The following is an 11,441-nucleotide window of genomic DNA, read 5'->3' as shown; positions in this document are numbered from 1 at the left end:
CAGGTGATAGAAGGCAGCCCTGTGGAGAAGGACCTGGGGGCGTTGGTGGATGACAAGCTGGACATGAGTAGGCAGTGGAAGCTTGCAGCCCAGAAGGCAAATCACATTCTGGGCTGCATCAAGAGATGCAGTGGCAGCAGATCCTGAGAGGTGATTCTGCCACTTTACTCTGGTGAGACCTCACCTGGAGTACTGAGTCTAGGTCTGGAGCCCTCAATACAGGAAGGATATGGACCTGAGAGAGCAGATCCAGAAGAAGGCTACAAAATGATCAGGGGTTTGGAGCAACCTGATGTGAGGACAGGCTGATGGAGCTGGGGTTGTTCAGTCTGGAGAAGAGGAGACTAGGGAGAACTGATAGGAACCTTGCAGTGCCTGAAGGGGACTACAAGAATAGAGACTGCTTACAAAGGCCTGTAGTGATAGGACAAGGGGCAATGGCTTCAAACAAGAGAAGAGGAGGTTTAGACTGATGTTATGAACAAGTTCTCTACTATGAGGGTGCTGGAACACTGTAACAGGTTGCCCAGAAGATGGCTGGGGCCTCATCTCTGGCGATATCTGAAGTGAGGCTCGATGGAGCTCTGAGCAACCTGATCTAGGTGAAGATATTCTTGCTAACTGCAGGGGCAGGGGTTGGACTAGGTAACTTTCAGAGGTCCCTTCTGACCCAGACCCTATGATTCTTTCCATCATTGCATGTTTTTATCCAACTGTCTTTCTAAATCAGTGTTTTCACATTTGTTTGCCTAAATTATATAACCACCTGCTCTGGCTTCTGCGTCCTTTGATCAAAACAAATGTTTTGGATAACAGTAACATGGGCTTAACACTGTGCTTTCAACTACTGTTACAAGGCCATGGTCATTTTCCTCTCTTGACGTTTTTATCATTCATAAAACTGACTTTTCTACCCACACCTGCTGGAGCACCTGAGAATAGCCAGGCAGGAATCAGGACTTCTTCCTGCAGAAAGGCAACGTGATCATTAGTCCAACTGCTGTGTGTGAAACAAACAGAAGGAGCTGGAAGGGGTTGTGTATCAGAATAGTACAGTGTCCATCAAAGAAATAGGGTGGGATGGTGTAAGGGACTGGAATCATGTATGTGGCTCAACATCCCTGGGAGAATCTTAAGGATAATAGTTTGGTATACGGGAGTTTGGGACTAGATCCCTTGGGGTCGAATAAGGGGCTTGCACCTCGAGAGACCCTCTGGTGGGACTTAGGACCCTGGAGGCACCCTGGCTGTGAAGGCAGCAGAAGCACCTAGAGGCAGGGGCAGGCTCTGAAGCCAGCAGTGTGCCCAAGTGGCCAAGAGAGCCAGTGGCATCCTGGCCTGCATCAGAAACAGTGTGGCCAGAAGGACAAGGGAGGTTATTCTTGCCCTGTACTCAGCACTGGTCAGGCCACACCTTGAGTACGGTGTCTAGTTCTGGGCCCCTCAATTCAAGAGAGATGTTGAGGTGTTGGAACGTGTCCAGAGAAGGGCAACAAGGCTGGTGAGGGGCCTGTAACACAAAGCCTATGAGGAGAGGCTGAGGGAGCTGGGGTTGTTTAGCCTAGAGAAGAGGAGGCTCAGGGGTGACCTTGTTGCTGTCTACAATAAATGGTTGCAACATCTTTAGAATGGATGGGCAAGGAAGGGGAGAGGTGGTGGGGTGACCCTGCATGTCATGGAGTGTTTTGATTGCATTCAAGTTAGTGATGGTGTGTCCCAGTTTGAGGCCATGAGCTACCCAGGGCTGGAGGACAGCAGTGACACTTACTTCTTTTGGAGAGTAAGAACGAAGATGCTGCACACTGATTGGAAGTCCAAGGGGAGATTCTATTTACTATGCCTATATGCAAAAGGCTATTGGTAGAATGGATACATCCACAAGCTTAAGCCAAGTCTATCAGAATGAAACCATCTAGAATCTTCTACCCCTTCCACTGTCAGCAGGCCTAACAGTAGGCCAGAATTGCCCTCCCCATCTTAGACCTACAAGGCCTGAGCAGGCCACATAATGCAGCTCAAAATTCCCTGCCAGCTAGAAGCCTTCTCCCACACACACATCATGAGATGAGGAGGGATGCGCTCTCTTTCCAGAGAAAAGAGAAAAGGCAGGGAGGGAAAAGACCTACTGGCTTATAAATTGTGATACCAGAAAGCAGAATAGAGTAACAATATTACGACATCCTGGGAAGACCACATCTGTCCCCTGGGACCCCTGTAGTTTTCTTCAGGGAACCTGGGACCCCCTTAAACTACCACATAGTGTCAGGAGGGTTGAGGGTTTGTGGGTAAGAATCAGAAGGGAGAATGTCATCAGTTTGAGTTGAACCTGCTGCTGTTATTCATTCCATGCTGCAGTCATGACAATGTCAAAAATGAAAGTGCTAACTGGAGCCAAGTACTGTGGGCCTTGAAGTTCAGATGGCAACATAGGAGGCTTCCCATTCTAGTTGCTGCTTCTGGCTTCTGGGGTGTGCCTCTTTTCCACAGGGATGGCAGTGAGGTGAGTGGAAGTCGGTTAGTTCACTGGTTTCAGCTTTCTGATTTATACTGTTTTTTTTTCCCCTGTATTTCACTGTGCTGCTTCTGCAAATAGACTAAGGTAATCATGCATTATTAGCTAAGGTAATTATGCACTGTGAGTATGATCTCATAGAATCAACCAGGTTGGAAGAGACCTCCAAGATCAGCCACTCCAACCTAGCACCCAGCCCTAGCCAGTCAACTAGACCATGGCACTAAGTGCCTCATCCAGGATTTGCTTCAACACCTCCAGGGATGGTGCCTCCACCACCTCCCTGGGCAGCCCATTCCAATGCCAATCACTCTCTCTGGCAAAAACTTCCTCCTAACATCCAGCCTAGACCTTACCTGGCACAAGTTGAGACTGTTCCCTTGTTCTGTTGGTGGTTGCCTGGCAGAAGAGACCAACCCCCACCTGGCTACAATGTCCCTTCAGGTAGTTGTAGACAGCAATGAGGTCACCCCTGAGCCTCCTCTTCTCCAGGCTGCACACCCTCAGCTCCCTCAGCCTCTCCTCATAGGGTTTGTGTTCCAGGCCTCTCACCAGCTTTGTCGCCCTTCTCTGGACACCTTCCAGCACCTCAACATCTCTCTTGAATTGAGGGGCCCAGAACTGGACACAAGACTCAAGGTGTGGCCTGACCAGTGCTGAGTACAGGGGCAGAATAACCTTCCTCGTCCTACTGGCCACACTGTTCCTGATGCAGGCCAGGATGCCATTGGCTCTCTTGGCCATCTGGGCACACTGCTGCCTCATCTTCAGCTATTATCTACCAGGACCTCCAGGCCCCTTTCTTGCTGGCTGCTCTCCAGCCACTCAGTCCCCAGCCTGTAGCGCTGCTTGGGGTTGTGGCCAAAGCGCAGGACCCTGCAGTTGGCCTCATTAGATCTCATCCCATTGGCCTCTGCCCACCCATCCAGCCTGTCTAGGTCCCTCTGCAGGGCTCTCCTACCTTCCAACAGATCAACACCTGCTCCTAGCTCCGTGCCATCTGCAAACTTACTGGTGCTGGGCTCAATCCCCTCGTCTTGATCATCAATAAAGATGTTGAACAGGACTGGGCACAGCACTTGATCCTTGGAGAACACCACTAGTGCCAGCTGCCAACCGGATGTGAATCCTCACACCAGGTGTTAAAAGGCACAAGAGATGCAGTGCTCAGGGACATGCTGTAGAACCAGACTTCACAGTAGAACTAGATGATCTCATCTTTTCCAGTGCTTATTTTTTCTCACTGGAATTCATTAAAACATACTGTGTGCAGTAAGTGTCCTGAAGCGAGAATTATTTAGTATCACTTGGTTTTGGTTCTTTTTTTGGTCATTCCATACACCTCTTGCTGCATAGGACCTTGGATCTGTCTTAAGATTGTGAAACTCGGGAGGAAGGCACTTGACGTTTGTGCAAGTTTTTTTTTGCACTCAGAAGCTGCAGCTAAGACTTACAGGCACTAGTTGTACTTGAAATTAAAGGACAAAGAGGACCGAAGAGAGACTAAGATACCTGGTGCTCTTTAGTCTGGAGAAGACAAACCTGAGAGTTCTTCTTATCACTGTGTACAAGTATCTGAGGGGTGGATGTCAAGTAGCTGGGGCAAATCTCTTTTCAGTGGTCAGCAGGTACAAACTGGTATATAAGTTTCACCTCGAGGAGAAACCTCTTTACAGTAACAGAGCACTGGAACAGGCTTCCGAAAGACTGTTTGGAGACTTTGCAAACCCACACGGACACATTCCTGCACAGACTACGCTAGGGGACCCTGCCTTGGCAGGGCGGTTGGACTCAGTAGAGGTCCCTTCTAATGTCTAAGGTTCTGTGATTCTGTGTACTTCAAAGTTTCTTACGTCCCAGTAGTTCTATTGCTCTCTCAAGAAGTCTTGCTGCAATCTCCTTTCGTTGTAATATAGTAAAATGCAGGTATCTTGCAACATCACACCTGAGACTAAGATGCTGACCATGCCCATGTCAGAGACAAGAAATTTTAGCACAAATCATTTTGGTGTTGCCTATTTTAAGATTTACACCAGTATGAACATCCTGTTTGCTTTCATGCTTCTGATATAGCAAGATTTTTTCCTCTGAATTGTGTGCCCTGAAAGGCTGCACACTGGCCTCTAGGTAGCCTCAACGGCGGCAGTGCCTCAGAGAGGAATGCTGTTGGACTAGAAGCTGTAATACAGTATCTGATGGATAAGCTACTAATTCATGTGCACAAGAACAAAACCCAAACAGAAGCAAACTCACTTTCTGAACAGAATTTATTTACACAGAGAATAACAACATTAAGGTTCCCAGCTTGACTTCCTTCTCTTGCTGACTTTCTATTCAAACTACAGGAAGAAGCAAGTACGCCTTCACCTCCTGCCCCACATCGAGGAGCCTTAAAGCTATAAATCAATCTTCAGATCTGCTGGGATGTCTTCCAACACTGTGCTCCAGGACTGCAGCAAGTTGACTGGTGCCGGGGCAGCTCATGCCGAGCCCCACACCTGTGCGGGCATGGGGCCTCCATCAGGTTAAAAAGGGATACTTAGACAGGGGTGCCCTTGAGTGCCTCTGGGGCTGCCGCCCGCTGCATGTCCTCCCGGTAGCCCTTCAGAAGCTGGTTGAGCAGCGTCTTCTCGGTGTCACGGCGCGGGACGATGAGGGGTGGGAAGGGGTTCCCCTTGAGCTCGATCACTGCCATCTTGGCGCGGTCAATGTCATCCCGGTTGGGTATGTGCAGCATGCGCGTGTAGCTGCCGGGGTGCGGCTGGAACCGGACTGCCAGCACCTTGAACAGCTTGTGGATGAGATCCTTCTCCTGCGGGGCGGCACACACAGCTCTAGCACCGCCACCGTGCAAGGCAAGGAGGGATTTAGGGGGCGGTACTCACCGTCAGCCAGAAATTCGCCATGCGCATAGCGCGCTCGTTGGTGTCTCCCAGTTTGGCGTAGTCGATGAGCTGCGAGAAAGAAGGAGAGTCGTCACGGTCCCTCGATCGCCTGCCGCCCCGCCCCGGTTCGCTCCGGTCAGGCCCGGCCGCTCACCCGCTCGGCATAGTCGCGCATCTCGTCGGCCCGCGCCCAGGGCACCTCGATGCGCTCATGGCGCACCAGCGCCGTCACCAGGTTGCGCAGCAGGTCGAGGCGGGAGCGCGGGCCCAGCCCCAGGTGCCGGTACACTCGCCCGTGCGAGATGGCGGCCACCACCGACAGCCGCATCCCACCGCCCTTCGCTCTCCGCCGCCGCCACCGCGGGGCACGCCGGGAAGCATCGCCTGTCACCCCTGCGCGCCGCCGCGCCGCACGCCGGGAGTTGTAGTGCGCCCCGCTGGCCGTCACCGCCGTGCTGCTCAGAGCGGGACCGGCCAGCTCGGCGGGAACCGCAGCCTGGATTCGCCTACCGACAGGTCTGAAGAGGGCTGAGAAGCCTGTACGGGCCCAGCTCAGCTCAGCAGAAAGGGCCGAGTACGCCTCCGCCCCCCCTCTCCCGTTCGCTTTCGTCAGTGAGGAATGCGCGGGCGCACCTCAGCCGGGTCGGCCTGGCGGCGGAACAGCCGCGCCCCATGCCGGGAGCTGTAGTCCTTTGCGCAGGTTGGGCCTGCGGCTCTGTCCTGTTGTGGAGAGACCTCTCCCGCCTGCTGCTCTGTGCGGTACCGGGGCGTGAGGATGCGGCCGTGGCTGCAGACAGGCAAGGTGGTTTCTGACGGAAGAGCATGTCCAAAGAAAAGTGACTCAGCAGGGGAAGTGTCTAAAGGAGGAGACTTAAGAGGAGCGGCAGAGGGAACAGGGGTTGTTTAGTCTGGAGAACAGGAGGCTGAGGGAGACATTATTGCTCGTTACAGCTACCCAATCGTAGAGCCTGGCTTGTAGGTTTTACTTGTAGGTTGTAGCGAGCTGGATGCCCATCTCCTCTCCCAAGTGACAATAGGATGAGAGAAAATTACCTCAGGGGGAGGTTAAGGTGTGTTACCAGGAGAAATTCCTTTCCTAAAAGGGTTGTCATGCATTGGAGCAGGCTGCTGAGGGAAGTGTTGGAGTCACCACCCCTGGAGGTATTTAAAAGACATAGATATGGTGTGTAGGGACATGTATTAATGCACTAGAGAGTGCTAGATTAACAGTTGGGCTTGATTTTAAAGGTCTCTTCCAACCACAGTAATTCTGTAGTTCCATGCTGCTCCTCCACACAGCTGGGGCAGGGCCTGGAGTGTCCTGCACAGGATGCTCCTGGGCCTGCCAGGCCCTTTGTCTTATTTCCCCCTTCTTCCCAGTATTGGTGGCAGGATTCCAGAGGAGTCTTGTGCCCATGTATCATCTGGCTGTGTAGAAGCTGTCTACACTAGCAGCATGAAGTAAGGCTGCTGGATCCAGCCTCATGTAATCCACACGGGGCACAGGATCTGGCATTCTACTAGTGGAGGTCGGTGTGTGCTTTATTTACACAGAGAGAGGAACCTGCCCCATTCTGCAAGAGCTTGTGCCCCCATAGTTCTTCTTCTCTCTGTACAGTTCAACCCCAAGAAAAATGCTGAAGGGCAACATAAGGTTTCCTGCCACTTGATTTTCTTCCAGCTAATGTTTCTGTACTTCAGAGAAAGGATGTGTAACAAAGGCAGCTACCAACAACATAAGAAAAATATCTTTGTTATTATGATTACATCATAAAATCACAATCATTTCATACACATTTTAGTATTTCATACACTTACATTACTAAAGTGAATTTGAACAGTATAGTTACTGTAATGTGTAATAGGAACAAAACATAGGCATTTTAATGTGAAATTAACAAATTGCTGTGACTTCACCCCTGTCTTTTCTTGCTTCTCTGGGGTTTTATCATATTATCTCTGAAATACTTCTAGAATGAGGGTTACTCAAGATGTGATGCTAACAATGACTCCAGGCATTACCTTAATTCATTTTCTTCCTTTTTCAGATTTAACCTGACTATACGGTTCTATTGCAGCAGTATTTTGCCCTGGCAAAGAAAAAAAAGACTAGTTTTCTGTGTATGAAAATATGATTTCACTAAACTCATTAACAATCAGCATTTTCCCATCACTACACACTCTTGCAAATGCTTCCATTAAATATATTTCTAATATTAATAAAATAACAAACTCTTTAATATCCTTCTGCTTATAACTTGATGCCTTAGCACCAAAATAATATTTATTTCTAATAAAATTATACATAGTTTTTATATGAAACAAAGTTGACATGTGCATGAGCCTATTAATGAAACTAGGCAGGAGTGTAGATATTTCTACATTCTCATCTTGGATTCTCAGGGGAGTTTGTTGGTTTTGGGGCCATGGAGTAATAAATAATTTACAAAGTAATGGCTTCCCTGACTACCCAGTTTCAAATCTTAAGACTGACAATGATTCCTCTGCTCTGGCTTTATGAAACATTGATTGTGCTGAAAAAAATGTCACTTTTGTATCGTGAGAGTCCTTATGTATTTGTCCATCTTGATGAAATGTTGCCAATACAGTGTGTCCTGGAAGTTATCCTACAATTAATTAGCAATAAAATGACAATGGTCTATGCAAAGATCTTAGCTGGACACAAACTGAACCTTCCCAGCCAGCTGTGCTCAGAGTGGCTTTCCCTGATGTAACAATTTCTGTGTCATACCAGGTGGGCTTGTCTTTACCGTAGTGTCTGCTCCTTGCTTCTGGGACTCACCAACAGCTTTGGGGCAAGGAGTCTGGAAAGAGGAGGGTGAACCACAAGCGTAAACCCAAGGAGCATGTCACCTTTTTTTTTAATGGAGCAGCATTATGTGGGGAAACCTTTGTCTAGGTTGTGAAGACCAATGAATGATGCAGACTCTAGAAATGGGAGTATTGAGTTTTCCACTCAGAAAGGCATGCAAATGTGCCCTATTGTATGTTCATGAGTCTGTAGGACAGAAATATGCACTTACAGTGAAGCATGTATTTCACTTCATTTTCTGTTCTAGTCTCAGAATTTCTGTTCCTGGGATACATCTGTGCACTTGTCACCTACCCCTGAATTTGATGGTCATACTGTAGGAACTTCTCATTTGGTATTTGTCAGTATTTGGAAAAGCAGAGCTTAGAACTAAAACAAGTGCTGGTTTTAGAACTCTTCTTTTTTAATGTGGGCAGGAGACAACAATTTATTTGATTTATTTATATAGGAAGTGACTAATCTGGCTCATCATTCAGTGCTTGATGGTCCAAAATTCTGCAGCTACTAATCAGGTAGTGGGAATCAACCTGATCCAGCAGGTCACAGGGTATGGTGACAAACATGCAGGAGTTACAAGTATAGCATTTGACATTTAACAAATTTGCTCGTTAATTATGTTATTTATACCTAGTTGCCTACTTGAAATTAAAATAAGACATATGTGCCTTGGTTCATGCTGTCTTTTAGACATTTCTGCTGAACATAAGACCATCCCTTTTCTGGCCACAAGTTCTATCCCCAAATCTCACTAGCTTCCTTATTATCTGGTTCACAAGCCCATTTGGATATACAGCTGCTGGCAGAGCTCCACCCAGAGGAGAAGCCTGAAGACCACAGAGTGAGAGCACTGTCACTTTTTCTAAGGTATGTCAGTAAACTATTCATTGCTTTGCACATACTGATACACAATGAAGAGGAATACATAATGTTACTGTTTTTAAAGATAATGCCCTTGCTTGTGGCATAATGACAGCGAGGAGTTTGGGAAACAATTACAGGAATAAAGACGTCCTCTTAAGATGATATAAAAAGATATGAAAAGTCAAAGACAGCCAGCTGTTTATACAACATGACCTGTACCATTGGTGTTAGGATTACACCAGCTATCTTTTGAATATGGAAGGGAGTCCAGACCTTTACAGGCTATCTGAAAAGCGCCTGATTACATTTTTACCAGTATTTATTCCACTAGAACATGCAAGCCCTGCAAAACACAGCAAACTTTGCATTTGTAACATAGACATGACTTAGCACAAAACATACTGTAGAAGTAGCAGCTACACAGATACAACATGGAATTTTTGTGCTTAATATCTTCTTTCATCATCTAAGCATGGCAAAGTCCTCAGCAGCTGTGGTAATTCCGAAAGAAATGGTGATATACATCATCCATGAGGTATGGTCTAATTTGTGCATCCAATTTTCCAGTGTAAAAAAAGGGCAATCCCTTTTATCCCCTTTCACAAATACAAGACCCCATGTGCCTGCCTCATCTTAGCCATCCTTGTACCAGTTGAAATTTTTTGTCATGTGCACTCCTGCACCTACTCAAATTCCTCATATACCCAGCCAAGTACAGTGCAACTCCGTGTTCCAGTTCCATGAATTCCATTTAGGATGCTCACATGAAAGAGTTGAAAGCTCTTTGCTAACATGAAGCCTATCTCTGGTCTGAATTTCGCTTGGAATTTGTGCTTTCACCAAGATAGGCACCTGCAGGAGGTCAGAATCTGACTCTTTCTGCAAGGCTGGGATTGATACTGTGCTTGCCAGTAAGCCTACTTGATTCATTTGTGCTTGGTTTTCCTGCTTTATATATCCCCTGTTCTTTTGCTTATGCCTGTGTAATATATCTGGCATGAATCTGTTCAGGAAGAGAACTGGCTTTCATAATGAGCAGTGGGAATGGTAATGGAAAAGTAGCATTAGTTTAGGGAAAACACATCTTTTTATCTCTATTTGAATAATGTTCTAGCAACACAAAACCAAATAATTTCCAGATTCCAGCAGCATGCTTGCATCAGTGCTTCACCCTATTTTTTTCCCTTTTCTGCCATAGCAGGCCATGATAGAAGAAGATACTTTTCACTTAAAGCTGGTATCCGATGCGGAAAAGGGATCCACTTTTCACATCCTCCTAAGCCTTGAACCAGTGGCTGGAGACTTCAGTGGTATAAAATATTTACATGTATAAAGTGACTGTGGACCAAAGTTTTCCTTACTGACATCACTCAGATCTAATGTTCAGCTAGCCCTCTACCCTGGCAGAATTTGGGTACTAGTTCATTTGGACATAGAATGCGAAGTAGGCAGACAAAAAGCTGTAGTCTGTGCCATTAGCTAGAGCATGTCTTAATTCTGTTATATAGTAAAAATATTTTGTTGATAGTCTAGGTACAACACACAGTGCAGGCCTGAAGGTACGGAATTACTGCAAGGAGGCTACCATGAACTAGGAAAGCTACAGGTACAGGCAGCATGGCTGAGGAAAAGCAGAGAGAAAATTGAGAAATTTTATATATATATATATATATATATATATATTTTAAACATTGTCAGTGCATTTTTATATTGAACTCTAAAGGGACACTATTTTTCAGTAAGGGTAGCTAAGGATGGGCTGCCTTCTGTGTTCTGGAGTCTCTGGGTGCTGCCCGTGGTTTGTAATCTTCTCCAGATCCAAAATCTACTGTCTCGTGATAGTTTGTAAATTCCTGAGGTAATGGAAACTCCTCTGTTGATGAATGAGTCCTGTGTCCAAACACCCTTTCTTGCAACTCAGCAATGTCGTTTCTGATGTCTGCCATCATCAGCAACAGGAAATCAAACGAACCTGGTGGGCCCTGCAGTCACAAGGCATGGTCATTAAAATAATCCAGCTCACTTTTACAGCTTTCAAACAGGTTTTATAATTACTCTTGAAGGAGTAACTCAGTAAAATACTGCTTCATATCAGTTGGCTAAAGTTAATGATTTGTTTTTGAATCAGCTCTCTCAGGAAATAATTTTCAAAGGAAGGCAAATGTCTTTGCAGGCAGAGCCTACACTGACAAGATGCTCAGCCCTTTTCTTAACAGCTCCTTTGCTGCATTTGCTATCCCAACAACTCATGGGAACTGAGGAGATGAAACTTGTTTCCTTCTGTTCCTTTTTATATAACAGGAATTACATTCTTAGAATGACCAATCAACAATTATTATTTATTTATTCC

General features: G+C 46.7%; 2 protein-coding genes across 2 annotated transcripts in view; both read right to left on the bottom strand.

Annotated features, from left to right (window-relative positions):
* Nucleotides 1-4,761: 4,761 nt before the first annotated feature.
* Nucleotides 4,762-5,934, bottom strand: MRPL17 (mitochondrial ribosomal protein L17). Its single transcript, XM_064176616.1, has 3 exons — nt 5,552-5,934; nt 5,398-5,466; nt 4,762-5,324 (listed from the first exon to the last, which is right to left on the bottom strand). Exons 1-3 carry the CDS (start codon nt 5,723-5,725, stop codon nt 5,052-5,054), a joined length of 516 nt encoding a protein of 171 aa, XP_064032686.1. The 5' UTR covers nt 5,726-5,934; the 3' UTR covers nt 4,762-5,051.
* A 1,200-nt stretch (nt 5,935-7,134) lies between these two features.
* CCBE1 (collagen and calcium binding EGF domains 1) overlaps nt 7,135-11,441 on the bottom strand; it is a 158,155-nt gene continuing 153,848 nt past the window's right edge. The window contains exon 11 of the mRNA XM_064140299.1: nt 7,135-11,073. Coding sequence (XP_063996369.1) covers nt 10,840-11,073 — 234 coding nt within the window. The 3' untranslated portion in view covers nt 7,135-10,839. The remainder of the gene's footprint in view (nt 11,074-11,441) is intronic.

This window comes from Pogoniulus pusillus, chromosome Z (assembly GCF_015220805.1).
Source record: "Pogoniulus pusillus isolate bPogPus1 chromosome Z, bPogPus1.pri, whole genome shotgun sequence".
In the NCBI taxonomy this organism is placed as follows: Eukaryota; Metazoa; Chordata; class Aves; order Piciformes; family Lybiidae; genus Pogoniulus; species Pogoniulus pusillus.
The sequence above is the reverse complement of the archived record's forward strand: the minus strand, read 5'-3'. Positions and strand labels throughout refer to the sequence as shown.

Bases quoted from the DNA above. Each gene is read 5' to 3' on its own strand.
- MRPL17 (XM_064176616.1), bottom strand. From the start codon at position 5,725: ATGCGGCTGTCGGTGGTGGCCGCCATCTCGCACGGGCGAGTGTACCGG. The intron at 5,467-5,551 runs GTGAGCGGCCGG...TCTTTCTCGCAG, and splicing joins TGCGCGACTATGCCGAGCGG to CTCATCGACTACGCCAAACT. The intron at 5,325-5,397 runs GTGAGTACCGCC...GCCGCCCCGCAG, and splicing joins TGGCGAATTTCTGGCTGACG to GAGAAGGATCTCATCCACAA.